The sequence below is a fragment of the Schistocerca piceifrons genome, chromosome 1, assembly GCF_021461385.2.
Source record: "Schistocerca piceifrons isolate TAMUIC-IGC-003096 chromosome 1, iqSchPice1.1, whole genome shotgun sequence".
NCBI classification, from domain to species: Eukaryota; Metazoa; Arthropoda; class Insecta; order Orthoptera; family Acrididae; genus Schistocerca; species Schistocerca piceifrons.
Genome location: NC_060138.1, coordinates 756,400,615 through 756,424,026, shown reverse-complemented (window position 1 = coordinate 756,424,026; position 23,412 = coordinate 756,400,615). Strand labels below are relative to the sequence as shown.

General features: G+C 42.8%; 1 protein-coding gene across 1 annotated transcript in view; it reads left to right on the top strand.

The window, feature by feature from the left end:
• LOC124774801 (trypsin-3-like) overlaps positions 1-18,408 on the top strand; it is a 70,984-nt gene extending 52,576 nt beyond the window's left edge. The window contains exon 5 of the mRNA XM_047249514.1: positions 18,265-18,408. Coding sequence (XP_047105470.1) covers positions 18,265-18,408 — 144 coding nt within the window. The remainder of the gene's footprint in view (positions 1-18,264) is intronic.
• Positions 18,409-23,412: the final 5,004 nt, after the last annotated feature.

Sequence of the window (23,412 nt, the reverse complement as noted above, 5' to 3'; positions counted from 1 at the left end):
ACTCTTCAACAGTGAACCTATCCATATTTCGCTCTGTATCACTGATAACGTACAACTAACAGTAACGGAAAAAAGATATGTAACAGAACAGTACAGAATCCGTACTGTAACAAATAGGACTGAAAAGGCCGCGCGTACAATCGAGGTTTCGTAGGAGTCTTGGTGCTCGGTTCTTATTTGAGCCAGGAACATTTGGTTCAGCTCTCACCAGCCGCCATCTAGTAGCCATTCGAATATCTGTCTAGCTGTTGTTATGTTACGATATACAGGGTGTTACAAAAAGGTACCGCCAAACTTTCAGGAAACATTCCTCACACACAAAGAAAGAAAATATGTTATGTGGACATGTGTCCGGAAACGCTTACTTTCCATGTTAGAGCTCATTTTATTACTTATCTTCAAATCACATTAATCATGGAATGGAAACACACAGCAACAGAACGTACCAGCGTGACTTCAAACACTTTGTTACAGGAAATGTTCAAAATGTCCTCCGTTAGCGAGGATACATGTATCCACCCTCCGTCGCATGGAATCCCTGATGCGCTGATGCAGCCCTGGAGAATGGCGTATTGTATCACAGCCGTCCACAATACGAGCACGAAGAGCCTCTACATTTGGTGCCGGGGTTGCGTAGACAAGAGCTTTCAAATGCCCCCATAAATGAAAGTCAAGAGGGTTGAGGACAGGAGAGCGTGGAGGCCATGGAATTTGTCCGCCTCTACCAATGCATCGGTCACCGAATCTGTTGTTGGAAAAATGGAAATGTCGTGTGGCTAGGGCCTCCCGTCGGGTAGACCGTTCGCCTGGTGCAGGTCTTTCGATTTGACGCCACTTCGGCGGCCTGCGCGTCGATGGGGATGAAATGATGATGATTAGGACAACACAACACCCAGTCCCTGAGCGGAGAAAATTTCCGACCCAGCCGGAATCGAACCCGGGCCCTTAGGATTGACAGTCTGTCACGATGACCACTCAGCTACCAGGGCGGACAATCTGTTGTTGAGAAGCGTACGAACACTTCGACTGAAATGTGCAGGAGCTCCATCGTGCATGTAGTGCCGTACTCGTAAAGGCACATGTTCTAGCAGCACAGGTAGAGTATTCCGTATGAAATTCCATTGAGCGTAGGTGGAAGGACATGGGGCCCAATCAAGACATCACCAACGATGCCTGCCAAAACGTTCACAGAAAATCTGTGTTGATGACGTGAGCATCGAAGTCAACATTACCTTCCTTCAATTGGGCTAACTGGCGGTGAATCGAGGAAGCACAGTACATACTGACGAAACTAAAATGAGCTCTAACATGGAAATTAAGCGTTTCCGGACACATGTCCACATAACATCTTTTCTTTATTTGTGTGTGAGGAATGTTTCCTGAAAGTTTAGCCGTACCTTTTTGTAACACCCTGTATTAAGCAAAGTTTGAACTCGAACCGGAGATTGTGCCAAGGGAAACAGTGCGAATCAATTAATTCCTTTTGCAAAAAATATTAATTGTGTTAAAATTAATGCTCAGCTAATGGCCCCGTTTGTACTACGGCTACCACCCACATTTTACGCACAACAGAATGAAAAAAATACTCTTGCATAGTTTAAACTTATAGGAATCAGTTCAGACTTTGCACGAAGGTAGACACAAAGATAAAGTCAAAACGAAATTTTCTATCCAGTAATCTTCATCCCTTGTCCAGATATAATGGCTTAAAGTCGAGATGAACAAAGTACATAAATGTCGTTCGTATGTGAACTGAATACGCGGAAACGATTTAAAGAGTATCAGATAAATAAAAATGCGTTATTACGATAAAATTAAAAACTCGCTTTCAGAAATCCAGCTTCATTCGGATATTACGTGCAATAAACATTTTTTCGTGAGGATTCTTTCACGCATCACTTCTGTGTTTCAAACTTGCGCGAATCAGTTCAAATTTTCTGAGAAAGTAGACAAATACATGCAATTCATGGTCACCCTGTTGTTTTGTGAAATCTTCATCCGTTCTCACGATTCGCAGTCTAAAGTGACACATGAAATACACGTAATATCTTCAAAAAATACTATGCTGTCTCGTAGAAAAGTTATTTTCAGACAAGATAAGCTTACTTCGTCAGTTTTCATACAGGTCTGAAAAGCTGACGATATTTTGTCGTGTGTAATTTGTTTCATAGTTCCGATTGTTTCAGCCAATCATACTCATACGAAATTCGAACTGTTTTGTTGCAGCATTTCGCGGCAGAGTGAAAGTTGGAAACGAGAATAAGAAATACTCCCATTATAGCACAAAAAATGTCGACTGTGTCCTGCCCACAGTTCGGGATGTTAAAGAAGGGAACTAGCCTTTCGACATATCCGGTTGTACCAAAACCATTTAAACAAAACATCTTCACGTATTCGATCTTTTTTACCAGTTAACCTATTTTCCCAGCACAGTGAGCACTCGAAGCTGCAAGGTGTTACTACACCTGCATCATGCAATTTATAGGCTAAAAGCCTCTATTTTCTTCTTGTCTTAACTGTCTCTCGTCCATGTTTGATTTCCATATATGGCAACAATGCATACTAATACTTTCACAATTGGCTTCCTAACACTTGACTATAAGTTTGGTATTAGTATATTTTTTTTTTTTTCTGTTACGCTTTTCTTGCCAGTGCCACTCTACATTTTACATCCTCTCAACTTCGGCCAAAGAGTGAAACTCAGACACTACTTTAAATATCTCGTTCCTTAATGTATTCCCTGAGCATCACCAGATTTTATTCGACTGCATTCGTTATCCTTGTTCTGCCTTATCTTATATTCACCTTTCTAGACGTCTATTTCTTTCAACTGCTCTTCCAAGTACTTTGCTGTCTCTGACACAGTTACAGTGTCATCGGTAAAGCTCAAAGTTGACATTTTTGCTCCCTGAACTTTAATTCATATTCCAAATTTTTCTTTGGTTTCTTTACTCTTTGCTCAGTGTGGTGGAATCCGTCCACCCTCGAAGGATGATGGTGTAGCATACGTGGTTCAAAGACTGCAGCATCAGCTGTGGTTGAAAAGTCCCATCCGAGAGTGTCACTGCCCATTGCAGTTTGAGGACGTGAAACGTGAGGGACTTCGAACAGAAGCCGCTCTCCCTTACCGTGTTGTCCTCTTCCTAATTTGTTCATCTGTGCGTTCGTCCTCTGCAAGCTTGACCCCATTTCGCGCAGTTAGTCGCCACATGACACGATCATCAGCAGATCAGCAGTACTTTCCCGGTAAAATGGAAATGCCGTGTGGCTAGGGCCCCCGTCGGCTAGACCGTTCACGTGGTGCATGTATTTAGAGTTAACGCCACTTCGGCGACTTACGCGTCGAAGGGGATGAAAGGATGATAAGGACAACAGCCAGTCCCTGAGATAAGAAAATCTCCGACCCATCCGGGAATCGAACCTGGGCCGTTAGGTATGACATTCCTTCGCGCTGACCAGTCAGCTACCATGGGCGGACACTCTCCCTGTGATTTGTATTAATACCGGCTTTGGTCAGGCCTCTCTTGCAGAAATCCTTGAAGTGAAGGTGCGATCTTCCGACTGGCTTCACACCCTCCTGGAATACCCCACACAGCAGGTTTTTCGGTATTCGCTCAGCATACATGTTGTAGACATGTCCCAGTTAATTACTTTTGGATACATTGTGTTACAAACACTGCAATAAAATTCATTGTGATCAAGACTGTTTTTGATAGTAAAATGTCCCTATTACCTTCGATTTCGATGGGTCAGGAGGGCTTGAATGCTGGTTGTTCTTGCGAGCTGTACGATTTCCGTGTTGCGTACTGTATCTCTTCCACGTAATCTGAAGAATCCTTCGGAGACAGTGGAGGTGGAATTTGTTCAGCCGAGATTCTTGCTTAGCAAGAGATGCCCATGTTTAACAGCTATTGAGAAGAGTGCTTATAACAATTATTGTTTTCATGTAATTTAGTTTTCATTTTGAGCAGTCCATTGTACCGTACGCTGTTCTTCAAGTCGTCACTGCTTCTCCCGGCTCCTCGCTTGCAGCTGACGTAGAGAGATGATATCCACGTTTGATCGGCCAGGTATGAATCAGCACAGAGATTCTGAATAGATTCTGGAAGCTAAGATCTGTAATCATATTAAGGTGGGTCTTGCTTATTCTTTCCCAGCTACAGTTGGCAGTGTCGTTCGTCGGTAACTGTTGCAATCACTTCTGCTCTCATTTTTTTTATACAGAACACAAATCTTCTAATTCCGCATACTCACTGAGTTGTAATCTTCTTCCTGGCTGGTTGTGAGACGTGAGTGTAGGTGTCTGAGAGGGACAGACTTGTTTTATTTAATAATATCTGCAGAGATCCCATGTTCACATAGAGCCTTTCCACTAGCAGGAGAACCTATTGGTTTACTGAGTTTTCCACAGTAGCCATTGCATGTAATTATTCTATAAGTACCATTTGTGTGATGGCGTCAGTTGTATCCCTGAAAGCCGGCCGTTGTGGCCGAGCGGTTCTAGGCGTTTCAGTCTGGAACCGCGTGACCGCTACTGTCGCAGGTTCGAATCCTGCTTCGGGCATGGATGTGTGTGATGTCCTCGGGTTAGTTAGGTTTAAGTAGTTCTAAGTCCTAGGGGACTGATGACCTCAGATGTTAAGTCCCATAGTGCTCAGAGCCATTTGAAGCGTTTTATCCCTGACAACTTCATTTTCCGCTACATACAACTCGAGGTAGTGTTCAACCCAGCGTTCCATCTGCTTAACTAGAGCAATGTCCGCCCCCGGTAGCTGAGTGGTCAGCGCGACAGAATGTCAATCCTTAGTGCCCGGGTTCGATTCCCGGCTGGGTTGGAGATTTTTCTCCGCTCAGCGACTGGGTGTTGTATTGTCCTAATCATCATCATTTCGTCCCCATCGAGGCGCAAGTCGCCGAAGCGGCGTCAAATCGAAAGACTTGCGTCGTCGAACGGTCTATCCGACGGGAGGCCCTAGGCACACGACCCACATCAATAGGAACAAGCGAGGTGGCGCAGTGGACTCGCATGCGGGAGGACGACGATTCGATCCCGTCTCCGGCCATCATGATTTAGGTTTTCCGTGATTTCCCTAAATCGCTTCAGGCAAATGCCGGGATGGTTCCTTTTAAAGGGCACGGCCGATTTCCTTCCCAATCCTTCCCTAACCATAGCTTGCGCTCCGTCTCTAATGACCTCGTTGTCGACGGGACGTTAAACACTTTTCTCCTCCTCCCTACATCAATAATGACTTCACCTGCCTTGGGCTTCAGAGGGGCTGTTTTTCTGGCAATTAGACCAGTTGCTTTCTTAATATAATTATACACTCTCTGTATACCTAAACATAAATTCAGCCACCAGTTATCTGAACAACAACCCTGTCTCTCTCCCTTCTCATGCCCTTGTAACAGCCGTCTTGTTTCTGTACAAGCTGTCAATACCCTTCGTTTGCTGTATTTTACCCCTGATACCCTCAGAATTTCAAAGAGTGCATTCCAGTCAACGTTGTCAAAAGCTTTCTTGAAGCCTACAAATGCTATAAACGTAGGTTTGGCTTTTCTTGTGATGTCTTAGGGCCAGTGTTGCCTCTCGTGTTCCTGCACTTTTCCGGAATCCAAATTGATCTTCCCTGAGGTCGTCTTCTACCTGTTTTTCCATTCTTCTTAGCATTTTGCAATCATGACTCATTGAAATGGTAGTTCGGTAATATACACATCCCTCAGCACCTGCTTACTTTTGAATTTGAAATTATTATATTCTTTTTGAAGTGTAAGGGTATTTTTCCTCCCTCATTCGTCTTGCACCAGATCGTGAAGATTTGCCATGGCTGACTCTCTCAACGCTATCAGTAGTTCTTGTGGAGTGTCTTCTACTTCAGGGACCTTGTTTCGGCTTACGTCTTTCGGTGTTTTGTCAAATTCTTGTCGTAATATCGTACCTCCCCTCTCATTTTCATTTACATCCTTCTCCATTTCTATAATATTGCCTTAAAGTACATCACCCGTGTGTAGACCTCCCGTACACGCCTTCAAACCTGCAGCTTTCCCTTTTCGTCTAGAACCGGTTTCCCAGCTGAGTTCTTGATGTTCGTACAGCTTTTTCTCTTTTCTCCAAAGGCCCCTTTAATTGTCTGTAGACGGTATCTACCTTTCACTTAGTGATAAAACCTTTTAAATCATTACATTTGTCATCTAGCCATTCTTGCTTACAAATTATGCACATCTTGCCAGTCGCATTTTTAGGCGTTTGTATTCCCTTTCACCTGCTTCATTTGCCGCATTTTTATATTTTCTCCTTTCGTCGGTTAAATTAAATACCTCCTGTATTATCCAACGCTTTGTTTTAGGGGTTGTCTTTCTACCTATTTGATCCCCTACTGCCTTCACTATTTCCTTTGAAAGCTACCCACTCGTATTCTACTTTGTCTCCTTCCCCCGTTCTAGTCAACTATTGTCTAATGCTCCCTCTGAAACTTCTTTTTGAATTGTAATCTTTGGTTCATCCAACTTATCCAGGTCTTCCGTACCTTTTCCAATTTGTTCAGTTTTAATTTACAATTAACAACCCTCTGGAGGTGCCTTAGAGTTTAAAATCTGGTACCGAAAAGTTTGTCTTACCATTATAAACTGACGGAAAAAAACTGCAACACCAATAAAGAGCTGTACGATATAAATGAAATTTGGTAGGCGTATTTCTACATCTGAACGATTATATCCACTCAGATTTCGCGCCAGTCGCATAACAGTGGCGGTAGTAGCGCCGCTATGAGGATATAAATCAGGTTTTCTTTAAATACGCGCTGTAACGGTCGTGAGCATTAGTTACGTTTGAGAGTTGACGTGTTCAGTTGATGTTAATCAGGAATAACTTTTAGACGACAAAGAGGAGACCATTATGAACACCTTATTGAGTTTGAATGAGGTCGTGAAACAGGTCTTCGAGATGCTGGTTGTTCTTTGTGTGACATAGCGGAAAGACTAGGAGAGAATGTAGCCACTGCACATGATGGCTGGCAGCGGTGGTGACGGGAATGTGCGGTCGGGAGAGATACGGGCTCTGGACGGCCATGTAGCACTTCGCACGGGAAAGATCCTCGTGTTCGGCGTGTGGCTCTGGCGATCGCACTGCATTTGCAGCAGCTATTTGGCCAGCAGCTTGCCCCACAGTCACGCAACGAACTGTTAAGAATCGATTACTTCAAGGACAGCTCCAAGCTAGATACCCTGTAGCGCTCATTCCACTGACCCCAAACCACCACCATTTGCGACTACAAGCGCGAGCGCATAGGAGGAAAGGTTGGAGATCGGTTTTGTTTTCTGTTGATAGCTCGTTCTGCCTTGGTGCCAGTGTTGGTCATGTGCTAGAAAAGAGGCTATTTGAAGGTCTGCAACCAACCTGTGTGCGTGGCGTACACATTGCATCTGTACCTGGAGCTATGATTTGGAGTGTGATCTATTTATTTGACCTGTTCTGCTGTCATTCATGAACAACGTTCCAGCAGTGTTTAGCTAACAGAATACCGCTCGCCAATATACCGCCGTTGTATCCCAATATGCTCTACTGACTGTCGAGATGTTGCCTTGGCCTGCTCGATTACTCCATCTGCCAAAATCGAGCACAAATGCGACATCAGCGGATGTCAACTCCAGAATCATCCATAAAACACCATTAACTGTCCCTGTATTGACTGACCAAGTGTAACAGGTATGGAACAGCATGTCACAAAGTGACATCCGGAGCCTATACAAGAGAATGTGCCCACGTTAGCATGCTTTCATTACGTACTGGCAATTACACTAGTTATTAATGTACCAATATTTCACATTTGCAAGGGCTTATTTCTCTCTTACATTAACCTGCGATCCTGCAGTGTTTACCTAGATAAATGTGTTCCCAAAATATTATTACTCTACATTAATTATGGTTTGGTGTTGCAATTTCTTTCCTTCAGTGCATAATCCATCTGGAACCTTCCGGGGTCTCTAGGTCTCTTCCATGTATACTTCTTTCGTAATCCTTAAGCCAAGTGTTGGCGAGGATTAGGTTCTCTTCGAAATTCTACCAGGCGGCTTCCTCTTTCATTCCTTTCCCCAAGTCCATAGTCTCCTAATATTTTTACTTCTCTTTCTTTTCCTACTATCAAATTCCAGTCCAGAATAACTATTAAATTTTTGTGTCCCCTAACTATCTAAATAATTTCTCTCATCTCAGCACACTTTTTTTTCAATCTCTTTGCATCTGCGGAGCTATTTCGCGTATAAATTTGTACTGTGCTGTCTGTTTTGAGTACGATAATGCGTTCAGTATGCTGTTCGTAGTAGCTTATTCGTTATTAAACCTACCCCTGCATTACTCGTATTTGATTGTAGATTTATGACCCAGTACTCACCTAACCTGAAGATCTGTTGCCCCTGCCACCGATCTTCACCAACTCCCACTATTTCGAAGTTCCTCCTACCCATTTTCATTTTTAAATTTTCCAACCTACCTCCCTGAATAAGTAATCTAACATTCCAGCCTCTTATCCGTAGAACATCAGCTTTGTTTCACCTGATTGCGACACCCTGCTGAGTAATCCTCGCGCGGAGATCCGAATAGGGGACAACTTTACCTCCGGGATATTTTACCCGAGGGATACCATCATCATTTAACCATATAGTAGAGCTGTATGCCCTCAGGAAAATTACGGCTGTAGTTTGAAGTTGCTTTCAACCGTTTCGCAGTACCAGCACAGCAATGCCGTTTCGGTTGATGTCAGATCAGATCAGTCTATCATCCAGACTATTGTCCCTGTAACTACTGTCAAGGCTGCTGCCGCTCTTCAGGATCCATACTTTTGTCTAGCCTCTCAACAAGTACCCTTTCGTCGTATCGCTAAGGCATGCTAATCTCCTCATCGTCCATGGTTTCTCGGGGGGGGGGGGGGGGGGGGGGATGCTCAAAATATTTGCCAATCATAGTAACTAATATACGAGGTTCGCCCGGAAAATACGTATAATAGTTGAATAATAACTTTATTTTACAATTATTCAGATATTACAATATGGTCTCCTTCAAAGTACTCGGCCTGAGACGCGATACACTTCTGCCAGCGCCGTTTCCACTTTTGATAACATTGCTGAAAGTCTTCCGTTGTGATGTTGTTCAGTTGCCGTGTCGTTTCCGACTTGATGGTTTCCACATCTCCCAATTGCCGCCCCCGAAGCACCATTCTGCATTTCGGAAACATGAAGAAGTCACACGGGGCTAAATCGGGTGAATAAGGCGGGTGGTCTGTCACGGTGATTGAGCTTCGGGCCAAAAACTCGTGCACAACGAGCGACGTGTGAGCGGGCGCATTGCCGTGATGAAGGATCCCTTTTGCCTACTCCGATCGAACTCGCGCCACACGAGCTCTGAGACGTGTCAGAATTTCAACGTAAAAATTTCCGTTCACTTTCTGGCCGGGAGGGACAAATTCCTCGTGAACAATGCCTCTAGAATCAAAGAAAACAATCAACATTGTCTTCACATTGGACCTTGATTTTCGCGACTTTTTGTTCTCGGTTCTCCTGCTAGTTTCCATTCCTTGCTTTGAGATTTGAGCTCCACATCGGATTCGTAAAACCAGGACTTGTCTCCAGTGATGACTCGGTTGAGAAAGTCCCCTCGTTCCTCTGCTTCCAACCAATCCTCACAGCACTCAATCCTCTTTGCTTTCTGTTCTGTCGTCAAGAGCTTCGGTACGATTTTCGCACACAATTTCTTCATTTCAAGTTTTTGTGTCAGAATTTCGGGAACGATTGTTTTGGGGATTGATAACTCGTCAGCAATCATTCTGACTGTCAATCTTTAAGAACACAAGCCCGAATTCGTTCAACATTTGCATCGGAACTCGATGTCGACGGGCGTCCTGGGCGGGGGTCATCGTTCACTTCTTCTCGGCCATCCCGGAACCTTTTTAACCACTTGTTCACGGTTTGTTCCTTCAGAGAAATTTCTCCGTAAACCTGTTTCAAACTCTCAAAAATCTCACGACCATTCTTGCCTAGCTTTGCAAGAAACTTGATGTTGACGCGCTGTTTCTCAGTCAGAGAGAGCTCCATGCCGACGGCAGGTGAAGAAGGGTAACTGTCAACAAGCTGCCGCACACTCCCACCTTCACGCAGAGTGCTCTGACTCGAACTGAGCGTTGATGGGATTGATTACAGCAGTAGGCCCATCTGGCGGTGACTGCAACCTGTAAAATAAAGATATTATTCAACTTTTATGCGTATTTTCCGGACAAACCTCGTACAAAATCATATGGATAAAGAGCATACATACATGTAATAGCAAAACAAGTTTTTCTGCGAGGATGAAATATTCCTGCGGAACGCTAATTTTTTTTTTTTTTTTTTTGGGTGGGAATGGTTAAGTTTTCCGCGAGGAGACTATTTGGCCCCCCAGATACACTTCCTGTAACACGTATTGTTAGTGGTGTGAGAGCAGACACAAAATTATGTGCTTCTAGAGAGTGAGAAGAATCTACAATAGGTAGTATCCAAGAGTGGGGATGCATGCATCCAAAATTTTAATGGCTATTTGTGTCCTACTGCACGACATGACAAATGCCATACTGAATGACTTGAACACATGTGTCATGTTATACATCATGATATCACGTATCATATTCCTTTACTTGATGCAATGTACACTCCTGGAAATTGAAATAAGAACACCGTGAATTCATTGTCCCAGGAAGGGGAAACTTTATTGACACATTTCTGGGGTCAGATACATCACATGATCACACTGACAGAACCACAAGCACATAGACACAGGCAACAGAGCATGCACAATGTCGGCACTAGTACAGTGTATATCCACCTTTCGCAGCAATGCAGGCTGCTATTCTCCCATGGAGACGATCGTAGAGATGTTGGATGTAGTCCTGTGGAACGGCTTGCCACGCCATTTCCACCTGGCGCCTCAGTTGGACCAGCGTTCGTGCTGGACGTGCAGACCGCGTGAGACGACGCTTCATCCAGTCCCAAACATGCTCAATGGGGGACAGATCCGGAGATCTTGCTGGCCAGGGTAGTTGACTTACACCTTCTAGAGCACGTTGGGTGGCACGGGATACATGCGGACGTGCATTGTCCTGTTGGAACAGCAAGTTCCCTTGCCGTTCTAGGAATGGTAGAACGATGGGTTCGATGACGGTTTGGATGTACCGTGCACTATTCAGTATCCCCTCGACGATCACCAGTGGTGTACGGCCAGTGTAGGAGATCGCTCCCCACACCATGATGCCGGGTGTTGGCCCTGTGTGCCTCGGTCGTATGCAGTCCTGATTGTGGCGCTCACCTGCACGGCGCCAAACACGCATACGACCATCATTGGCACCAAGGCAGAAGCGACTCTCATCGCTGAAGACGACACATCTCCATTCGTCCCTCCATTCACGCCTGTCGCGACACCACTGGAGGCGGGCTGCACGATGTTGGGGCGTGAGCGGAAGACGGCCTAACGGTGTGCGGGACCGTAGCCCAGCTTCATGGAGACGGTTGCGAATGGTCCTCGCCGATACCCCAGGAGCAACAGTGTCCCTAATTTGCTGGGAAGTGGCGGTGCGGTCCCCTACGGCACTGCGTAGGATCCTACGGTCTTGGCGTGCATCCGTGCGTCGCTGCGGTCCGGTCCCAGGTCGACGGGCACGTGCACCTTCCACCGACCACTGGCGACAACATCGATGTACTGTGGAGACGTCACGCACCACGTGTTGAGCAATTCCGCGGTACGTCCACCCGGCCTCCCGCATGCCCACTATACGCCCTCGCTCAAAGTCCGTCAGCTGCACATACGGTTCACGTCCACGCTGTCGCGGCATGCTACCAGTGTTAAAGACTGCGATGGAGCTCCGTATGCCACGGCAAACTGGCTGACACTGACGGCGGCGGTGCACAAATGCTGCGCAGCTAACGCCATTCGACGGCCGACACCGCGGTTCCTGGTGTGTCCGCTGTGCCGTGCGTGTGATCATTGCTTGTACAGCCCTCTCGCAGTGTCCGGAGCAAGTATGGTGGGTCTGACACACCGGTGTCAATGTGTTCTTTTTTCCATTTCCAGGAGTGTATTAAATATATGGCACGGGTACTAATACTAACAATTGAAAAGCGCGAATATATCAAGATGTTTTGATTTAAATGTCTCTGAAGCTGCGAGATAAGTCAAAAGCTAGTCCCCTTCTTTCACAGAACTCTAAGGAATTTAAAATACGAATTGGGGTAACATCCACATAGAAACCTAGATGTCGACCCCTATGACTTCCATCTCTGCCCACATCTAAACAGCTTGTGGTTGCCACCGTTTCTGGGTCTAGTCATTAGGTTATGGCAACTGTGGCTATAAATTTTGCAGTATTGCCGATCTACACTTCAGTGAGGGAGTCAACTTACTGCAGAAACTTTCTAACAACGAGAATTGAGCTAAATGGGGTTGTGTCCACATATAATTACAGTTTCTACATAAGAAGCGCAGTCTTTTACTTCTAGGACGACGTATGATGACAGTGCTTTTGAAAATATTTCATAATTATATGCAGAATTCCAGTAATAAATTTTTTTGCAGAGTGATTACGGGAACGACACGCTGGCTCCATGGCTTCAGAAAACCAACTTAACAATCGTCAACAACCAGGAATGTCAGAAAGACTATAGTTTTAATCTCATCCTGCCACAGCACGTTTGCGCTGGAGACCGTTATTCCGGGATTTGTGGTGTAAGTAATTTTCAATTTTTTTTACGTTGATAATCAAGCATATGGATATTTTAGACAACTACGGGAGTAATAATTACTGTTTATACTAAAAGATAATCTGCTAACATTTGTTAAAACTAAACAGAAATACCTGGAAATCGTATTCCTGAGATTTTCTGATACGTCTCATTTTTATGTTACATCCACTTCTGTCCAACGGCATGACAAAGGAAATACCTATCAAATGACACCAAATGGAAGGTACAAAAGTAATTTATTGTACAACTTCAAATCAATGTCAGAATGTTTCTCTTATTTCTGTATATTGTATTTATATTTCTTGATTAGCGCGCTCGTTTGTGTGTGTGTGTGTGTGTCTGTGTGTGTGTGTGTGTGTAAATGTGTTTGTGTGTGTAAATGACTGGACACAAGTACGAGACGTACAATCACTTATATTGCCAACATTTATAGCATTAACTGGCCAGCTGTTTATTCAGTCGTTACCTTCCTTACCTGCCATTTCATCCTTCACGTCCACTATTCAATCACAGATCTAATATAGATCCACAAACCTTTCAATACCATCCTACCAAATGAGTTTTTCTGTCTGTAGCTTTCACATCTGTCTTACTTTTTTTCTGGTCATCAGTATTCTGACTGGTTTTATGAGGTCCGCCAAGAATTCCTCTCCTGAGCCAATCTCTTGATCTCAGAGTAGCACTTACAACCAGCGTCGTCAGTTATTTGCTGGATGTATTTCTGTCTGTGTCTTCCTCTACGGTTTCTGCCCTCTGCAGCTCCCTTCAGTACCATGGATGTCATTCCCTGATGTCTTAACAGATGTCCTATCATCCTGTCCCTTCTCCTTGTCAGTATTTTGAACATATTCCCTTCCTCTCCGATTCTACGCGGCACTCCTCCACTCCTCATTTCTTACCTTATCAGCATTCGTCTGTAGCACTACATCTCAAATGCTTTGATTCTCTTCCGTTCCGGTTTTCCCCCAATCCATATTTCACTACAATACAATGCTGTACTCCAGACGTACATTCTCAGAAATTTCTTCCTCAAATTATGGCTGATATTTGATATTAGTAGACTTCTCTTGGCCAGAAATGCCCTTTTTGCCAGTGCTAGTCTGCTTTTGAAGTCCTCCTTGCTCCGTTCGTCATTGGTTATTTTACTGCCTAGGTACAGAATTCCTTAACTTCAGCTACTTCGGACCATCATTCCTGATGCTAATGTTCTCGCTGTTCTCATTTCTACTACTCCTCATTACCTTCGCTTTTCTTCGATTTACTTTCAACCCATACTCTGTACTCATTAGACTTCATTCTATTCAGCAGATCATGTAATTCTTCTTCACTTTCACTCAGGTTAGCAATGTCATCAGCGAATCGTATCACTATTATTCTTCCACCTTGAATTTTACTTCCACTCCAAAAACTTCCTTTTATTTCCATCATTGCCTCTTTGATGTACAGATTGAACATAAGGGGCGAAAGACCATATCCCTTTCTTACCCCCTTTTGAATCCGAACACCTCGTTCTTGGTTGTCCACTCTTGTTACTCCCTGTTGGCTCTTCTACACATTATATATTACCCGTCTCTCCCTATAGCTTACCCCTGTTTTTCTCGGAATTTCGAACATAAAGCATCATTTTACATTGTCGAACGCTTTTTCCAGATCGACAAATCCTATGAAAGTGTCTCGATTTTTCTTTAGTCTTGCTTCTGTTACCAACGCACCAACGCAACTTCAGAATTGGCTGTCTAGTGCTTTTACCTTTCCTAAAGACAAACTGATCATCATGTAACACATCCCCGATTTGTTTTATATTCTTCTGTATATTATTCTTGTCTGCAACTTCTATGCATGTGCAGTTAAGATATTTGTGTGATAAATCTCGCACTTCCCAGCTCTTACAGTCTTCGGAATTGTGTGCACAATATTTTTCCGAAAGTAGGATGGAATATCGCCAGGCTCATACATTTTACACAGTAACGTGAATATTCTTTTTTTTTTTTTTTTTTTTTGCACTTCCCCCAATGATTTTAGAAATAATGATGGTGTGTTATCTATCCGTTCAGCTTGTTTTGAACTCAAGTTCCCCAAAGCCCTTTTAATTATGATTCTAATAATACTGGATCCACTGTCTCTTCTATATCGACTCCTGTTTCTTCTTCTATCACATCAGACAAATCTCCCCCCTCATAGGGGCCTTCAGTGTATTCTTTCCACCGATCCGCTCTTCCTCTGCATTTCACAGTTGCATTCCTGTTGCACTCTTAATATTAACACTCTGTCTTTTAATTTCATCGAAGGTTGTTTTGACTTCCCTGTATGCTGAGTCAGACCGTCCGACAATCATTTCTTTTTCGATTTTTTCACACTTTTCATGTAGACATTTCGTCTGAGCTTCTCTGCCTTTCCTATTTATTTCATCCCTCGGCGACTTGTATTTCTGAATTTCTTAATTTCCCTAAACACTTCTGTACTTCCGTCTTTCACCAATCAACTGAATAATTTCTTCTCTTTCCCATGGCTTCCTCGCAATTACCTTCTTTGTTCCTATGTCTATCTTTCCAACTTCTGCGATTGCCCTTTATATAGATGTCGATTCCTCTTCAACTGTACTGCCTATTGAACAAATTCTTATTGCTGAATCCATAGCCTAAGAGAATTTGAAGCGTATACCGTCATTCCATAGTACTTCTTTGCTTACTGATTCTTCCTGAATAGTCTCTTAAACTTCCCCTGAATCTATATCTGCTCCCTGGTACGCTTTATAATCTGGTATCTGATATCGAATTCTCTATCTGACCATATGTAATCTATATGAAATCTTCCCGTATCTCCTGGCCTTTTACAAATATACCTTTTACTCTTCTGATTCTTGAACAGAGTATTTGTTATTACTAGTTGAAATTTACTACAGAAATCAACTAGTGTTTGTCCTCTCTCATTCCTGAACCCCAAGCCATTATTCTCCTGTAAATTTTCCTTCCCCTACAACTGCTTTCCAGTCCCCCATTGAGTACTGTATTACCTTTTCAACATCCTCATATACTTTCCCTATCTCTTCAGATTTGGCTTCCGACGTCGGCATGTATACCTTAAATATCGTTATCGGTGTTGGTTTGCTACCGATTCTGATGAGAACAATCCTATCACTGAACTGTTCACAGTAACACACTCTCTGCCCTACTTTCCTACTCATAACGAATCCTGCTCCTATTATACTATTTTCTGATTTTGTTGATTTTAATCTGACCAGTAATCGTTGTCTTCTTTCCATTTTACTTCACAACTACATCTAAACTGAGCCTTTGCATTGCCATCTTGCAGAACCCTCAGACTATTCGAAGCCTTCTCTCTCCTTTCCTCAATACAGAGTTTACTCGTTTATACCGACAACAGCGATTCTTACAATGATTCCTAAATGGTTGTAGGATGTGATGTGCTCCAGATGTTCACCACCAACATCGTAATAAGTTTCTATTGGATTAGTTCTCCTCTCTGTAAGGCTAGGAGAGGCAGTTGGGCATCTGGCGCTTTCAGAGCCAGTGGTATGAGGCGGCAATGCAGAAATCGATGATGTCAGCAAAGAGGTACTCAGGGGATGTACATTTATTCTGACGCAAAATCAAGTATGGTGTGCGTACTGTAAGACCTTCGGTACACACACCATCAGATTATTTGACCTGTCGCTCTAACGAAGTAGGCGTGTGTCAGCAATATGTCTCGTGGTCTTATCGTGGCGTGTTTGTCTTCTGCCGTTAGGTCAGACGATAGAAATGCCATTTGCACAGTTAGAGTAGCAGATTGACGGTGACCAACTTTAAACAGAACTTGATTAATTTTCACACACATTTATTAAAATAATAACAAGCATAAACATTACGTAACTTGATTCTGTATGCGATTTACAATTGACAATCTGAAGTTCCTTTGGTCTTGGTACGTTAATCTTATTCTTACATATCTCTGATACTTGACAAAAGTGTCTATACATTTATCTTCATGGCTATGTACAGGAATATGATAATCTTACTAGGCACAGACTGAAACTTCACTATCAGCTGGTACAGACAAATGCAGACTAATGCAGACTGATGCAGACTGACTAATCGGAGGTCTGTACACCCGTTATAATACCTTGCACGTTCAGGTATCACTGCGCGAGGGTGATCTGCGAGGAGAAAAGGTTTTACGTTAGGAGCAATCTCATTGGCTGCGTTACATATTAATACGTGGATCGGCGGAAGCAGAATTTGGTCCATCTCTAAGGCAGCGCCATCTCGTAGTGCGGAGACGGACGAGCGCTGCGCCTGTGCTGTTGTGCTTATCGGGGCATGCTCTAGTGGGAAAGTTGTATATGCACTGACTACGCAGGACTATGTACACAACATCAAGTAATTGTTATTAATAAATATTTGCTAACAAAATTTGCTTGCAGACCGTAGGAGTCTAGGGGTGATAAACACTATCTTTCAGTAATTTTACATAGGCAGGAAATGTTGCCATTAATAAATAAATGAATAACTTTGTCATAACCGAAGACGTATGATCTTATGTGAACTATATCGGTTGTATACTCGTGTTACAAAATTGCGTCATATTCGGCAGTCGTCGATAGGATGTTTTTGACCTTGTCATGTGGTAGACCGTGCTGTCGTACCGTTAATAGTTTATGATTAGTGTGAACAAGTTCATTTTATGGTGTTTCTTAAATAAACGAACAATAGTGGCATCCTGTGTAAAAAATTTTTTGCACAATGAAAACCTTCCCGCTTCATTATGTAAAACATAGACAGCAGTATCGCACTTCCGGAATTCGACAGCGCTGCTACGGCTCTTCAAGGGGACACAAAACTACGAGAGCATCTCCACATAACGGATGGGGAGAATTCCTACGTGGCGGCACTAAGTCAGTTCAAGGACGGAGTGGCTTAATTATCGCAAAACTCGAGTGGGGAATCATGGCCACTTATACTGTACGCCCCTTATACCACCATCTACGGACTCACCTGCAAAACTGAGGTTTAGTAGGAGTGGGGGTTCTTGCAAAGTAAAGTAAAAGAAAAATATAGATTGCGTTTTAAAAGACATCGTTAAGAAGACACCGTTAAAAATTATTTATTTATTATTTCCACAAGTGCACCCTCGGTCGTTGCATATTATCAGCTGGAATACAGCGAAAAATTTCCAAATTTGAGAATATCGAACAACGTATATATGGCTTTTTAAGTTCTAATTTGTATTACAGTACGTAATTTGTAGTAGTAATCCTCTTGAAAAAGGGCAAAGTTTGAATATGAGCAGTCGAGATCGACAAAGATGTTTGATAAAATGCTTTATCTGACTGTGTACATCGCTCAGTAACAGGTATTCAATAGATACTCGAATTTAAGGTCTCATAACATTAACGCAATCAAAGCTCACCACGAAATACGCAGTGTATTAGTGCTTTCTTAAAATGTGAATAAGACTGAAGTTTGTTGTTGTTTATTTCTATTTTATAATGCATTGATATGTTTGCAGGGGGATTCTGGAGGACCTCTTTATGTGAACGAGCAACTTGTGGGCCTAGTTTCCTTTTCTCGGTACTGTTCAGGCCTTACACCACCGAGCGTCTACACCAGGGTCCCAGTGTTTGTCGACTGGATCAAAGAAAACGCACAGTAGTTGATCGTCTTCAAAAATAAATAAATGAAAAACATAGACGACGTGAAGAGGCGTTTTATTTATACCCTTGCTTAATTTCTGTCTCAATAATTAACAACTTATCTGTGTTTCACGTTATCCAAAGCATTTTTCACGTTCATGTTACTAACCAAACTATCATGTAACTCCTCCTCCTTTTATAGTTCCGATAAAACTGAAACTATGTAACCGACCGCCGGCATGGTAGCTCAACATGTTCGGTCAAAGAATTAGCTACCCTCTATAATAATAAGAATAAAAAAACTGAGTGACTGGATCAACTATGAACTTGAACGGGTGTCACGGAACGTCCGCCCCGAACAAATGCAACGAACAATTACGAACAAAATGAGACAATCCAAGAAAACAAAGATAAAAACCGACAGTCCAAAACGGTCCCTTGCTCTTTTGAGGAAACTCTACAGAGCATATTCCAGGTAGCTATATGTTGTGGTGAACGACAAAGAAGAAGGGTACTTCCTTGACTGAATCTTCCACTCTGCAATGTATACTGGTAGATTGAAGCTTTGAGGCGTAGTGGAGTGTACTCTGGCAGACTGAAACTGTTGGGAGTGCTTGAATGGTTCAATCGGTAGAGCACCACTGTGAAACCCAGTCCCAGTTCAAGATGTTACATCATAGCGTATGCTGCGCCGCAGAGTGGGGGCTACGTTCTGGTACAATTATGTATACAACGCTTGAAGCCTGCAGTGACTACGACGGGTGAGATCTGTCGGCATTTGTTGCAGCTCAAAAACACGACCTTGGCTGTACTGAGAATAGCATACAGTTAGTGCCTGTACTTGGATACTGAAACCGAGCATTACAAAATTAAAACCAAAATATGCAACAATGCTCCTCAAAAACAAACGAATGAGAAGAACAATGGCTCAACGCATAACAGGAAGAACCTATAAAATCACTGTCCCACATCACTATCTTTTGCCTGCATGAATCAAGGATCATGTTTAAGATAAGAGAGTAGTTTTTGTAATACTTAAGGCAATAAACATGTAAAAATTGTGCTCTCGGTCTCCATACATGGTTTAACAGTAGTCTTGTAAGTATAATCTCATTTATATTATTCGTAAGTGTTTTAATGAATGTCACATATCACTACACACAAACTCACTATTCAGTTTTCGAGAGTAGTTTGACTTCGATCGGCAAGTGCATTGTTTACAGTATATTCTTATTGGTTAATTGCGGTAAGCGTTTCGTCACTGCTGTTCATGATCTATACAGATGAGATAGTAAATGGTGTTAACTACAGCCTCATACCTTTCAGTTGTCAAGAAGAAACTAAAGTGGCAAGAGTTCAAAATGAAGATAGTGTAGTACACATTTGCTGAGTAACAGCACATGACTTTTACACTTCTGACGACACTTAATAAGTGACTTTACGAGTGAGATGGTTAGCCTAACATATGAAAGAGATGAAAGAGTCGTTTCTGCGGAGATGATAGTTACATAATGTCCTACTGTCTGCATACGACCATCTCCAATTTTTCCTTACTTTAATTAGGACTTTCTCGGATTCCTGATGGCGATACTGTTACACATTTTCATCCAGGTGGCATTCGCAGTAGGCAGAGAGTTACCTTTATTGTCGTTTCGTAGGCTCCACGAATTTTAGTACCGTACGCAATAATTTAAAATGCTTCGTCTACAAATCTGATATTACATTTCTGTAGTAATTACGACTCTACACTGAAGAAGTGTTCAGGCAACTGGAAAAGTATCCATGGTAACAAGATATGAATCATAGTTACTTGGAGAAACATTTATACATTTAGGTAAATAAGGCTGTCTTTTCCTTCAGTTTTGATTGTTACGTCAAACAGTCCCACTCTAGATACAACATGGGACTCTACTAGTAACACCAAGAATCGCTCTTGTGGTTTCTGTCCTACTTTAGACAGGATATATATGCTTGCACTTTAATCTGGCACTTTTCACGACCTTAAGAGGGCAAGTTCTCGCCTCTACCGGAAAGGGATGGGCCTAATCTGCTATCTACGAAACCACAGCACAATTAGTCGTTGATCAGTCTCCTATTCTCTATTTAACTATAACTACTCCACTTATCAACGCTTATTTACATTAATAGGCTAACACTCATTCTAGTTACTGCTAGTTAATTGGTAGTTTTGAAGGTGGAGGCAGCTTTCTACTTACTTCATGCTCTAATCTATACTTCAATAAATAAGGCTGTCACAGTCTCACCCTCTGTCACTTTCCAGTCCATCCAGCATCTTATATGCGTTTTTCCTCCGGACTTGTCAGAACCATCACTGTTCGGCCCCGTCACTGCATAGTGGACTGCACGTTCAACAAAACGTTTCCAATACTCGTTGCAAAACTGTTTGTGACGGCTAATTTGTGCCGTTATGTCCTGGAACGTATTTGAAAGCTTGTGCCTCTTCCGTGATTGACAACTGTTTCTTGTGAAGTGATTGAGTAGCTCAGATGGTAGAGCACTTGCCCGCGAAAGACAAAGGTCCCGAGTTCGAGTCTCGGTCCGACACACAGTTTTGCTGCGCGGGTTAGCCGCGCAGCCCAGGGCGCCTCCCCCCGTCAGAGGTTCGAGTCCTCCCTCGGGCATGGGTGTGCGTGTCGTCCTCAGCGTAAGTTGGTATAAGTTAGATTAAGTAGTGTGTAAGCCTAGGGACCGATGACCTCAGCAGTTTGGTCCCATAAGACCTTACCACAAATTTCCAATTTTTTTCCCCTGTGAAACGTGTTGTGTGTTGATAGTTATGAAGTACCATTATAGTTAGTACGATGTTTTGTTTTTCAGATAGTTATTACAATTCTTTACTCTGCTGCGTTTTTATGGTCAAGGGACACGTTATCGCATACAGTAAACATGACATCGATTCAATTTTACATATCACTAATTAATTAGTTACATAACAAACATTGGACTAATAGTACTATACTACTCGTCACTTGCTTATTTGGTTCCCTACTGCTAATTTCATTTCAACTTCAGACCAGCACTTTATTGTACGGTGTAAATACGAAAAAGGTATAGCTGAGATATATTAACATGTGGGTGATATTATACAGGGTGAAGAAAAACTCGCCCACTCGGACTTCGCAGCACGATTCCTCACATACTAGCATTACAAGAATGTCTAATACGAAATTTTGTAGTGCAATATACAGGGTGATTCAAAAAGAATACCACAACTTTAGGAATTTAAAACTCTGCAACGACAAAAGGCAGAGCTAAGCACTATCTGTCGGCGAATTAAGGGAGCTATAAAGTTTCATTTAGTTGTACATTTGTTCGCTTGAGGCGCTGTTGACTAGGCGTCAGCGTCAGTTGATGCTAAGATGGCGACCGCTCAGCAGAAAGCTTTTTGTGTTATTTGGTACAGCAGAAGTGAATCGACGACAGTTGTTCAGCGTGCATTTCGAACGAAGTATGGTGTTAAACCTCCTGATAGGTGGTGTATTAAACGTTGGTATAAACAGTTTACAGAGAATGGGTGTTTGTGCAAAGGGAAAAGTTCTGGACGGCCGAGAACGAGTTATGAAAATGTAGCACGCATCCAGCAAGCATTTGTTCGCAGCCTAGGAATTGGCTGTTCCCTCAGCTCGAACAAGAAGCACAACAATTCATATTTCAGCAGGATGGAGCGCCACCACATTGGCACTTATCTGTCCGTAACTACCTCAACGTCAACTACCCGAGGCGATAGATCGGCCGCCAGGCAGCCCGTGACAGAGCACTTCATCACTGGCCTCCAAGAAGCCCTGATCTTACCCCCTGCGATTTTTTCTTATGGGGGTATGTTAAGGATATGGTGTTTCGGCCACCTCTCCCAGCCACCATTGATGATTTGAAGCGAGAAATAACAGCAGCTATCCAAACTGTTACGCTTGATATGCTACAGAGAGTGTGGAACGAGTTGGAGTATCGGGTTGATATTGCTCGAGTGTCTGGAGGGGGCCATATTGAACATCTCTGAACTTGTTTTTGAGTGAAAAAAACCTTTTTAAATACTCTTTGTAATGATGTATAACAGAAGGTTATATTATGTTTCTTTCATTAAATACACATTTTTAAAGTTGTGGTATTCTTTTTGAATCACCCTGTATATATCTGGTAGGAAATGGACATTAAGATTAGAAATCTCGCAACACATTCATCACATGTACGGTAATCAGTTATGTCAGCATATAGGAGTAGTACTGTGGAGTTTGTGGAGTGGATAACGTTTTGAGTTAGCAAGCGGGAGGTCAAGAGTTCGATTCTGCGTCGAGGCGTATTTGTTTTTATTTGCTACATATAGCGTGCGTGGTACGGTATCTGGTGTCTTAAACGTCATACAGCGATTCCTTTGTCGACTTTTAAAGAAGCCTTGTGCATATCGAGGACGCGAATTGTTTCGCACAACCGTACCTACTACATTCCAAACCCGTTTTCTGTATATCATTTCCCGATGGTCTAATCGACTAGTGCCAACAACTATTATTGTTGCCACGTGCAGGTCCGTTACACTTCGTTAGTGCCTTACGTCACCAGTAGGGCTTCTGGGACGGCAGGTAATAATGAAATGGCCTTTACTTCGTTATTTCATAATGGAAAGACTCTTTAATTGTCTGTGCGTGCTTTCCATCTACCTCTGCCATCTACAAGAGCTTGAAAACTATTTTTACGGTCAGCCAGACAGCCATACAGAACATACTCACCGTAATTTCCAGTCTGCTAGTCACCATTACTCTTTGCGCTTACTGAAAAAAAATGTTCTTACTTCTTGTAAATAAAAATTTTAAGGTTTAGCTGACTAATATATTCTATAAAAGTACACACCGAAAAAATATCTCTTAGTACTGTAACTAATATCCCCATCGGAAACAGTTCACAATATACATAAATGGCCTTGTGGATGACATCGGAAGTTCACTGAGACTTTTTGCGGATGATGCTGTGGTGTATCGAGAGGTTGTAACAATGGAAAATTGTACTGAAAT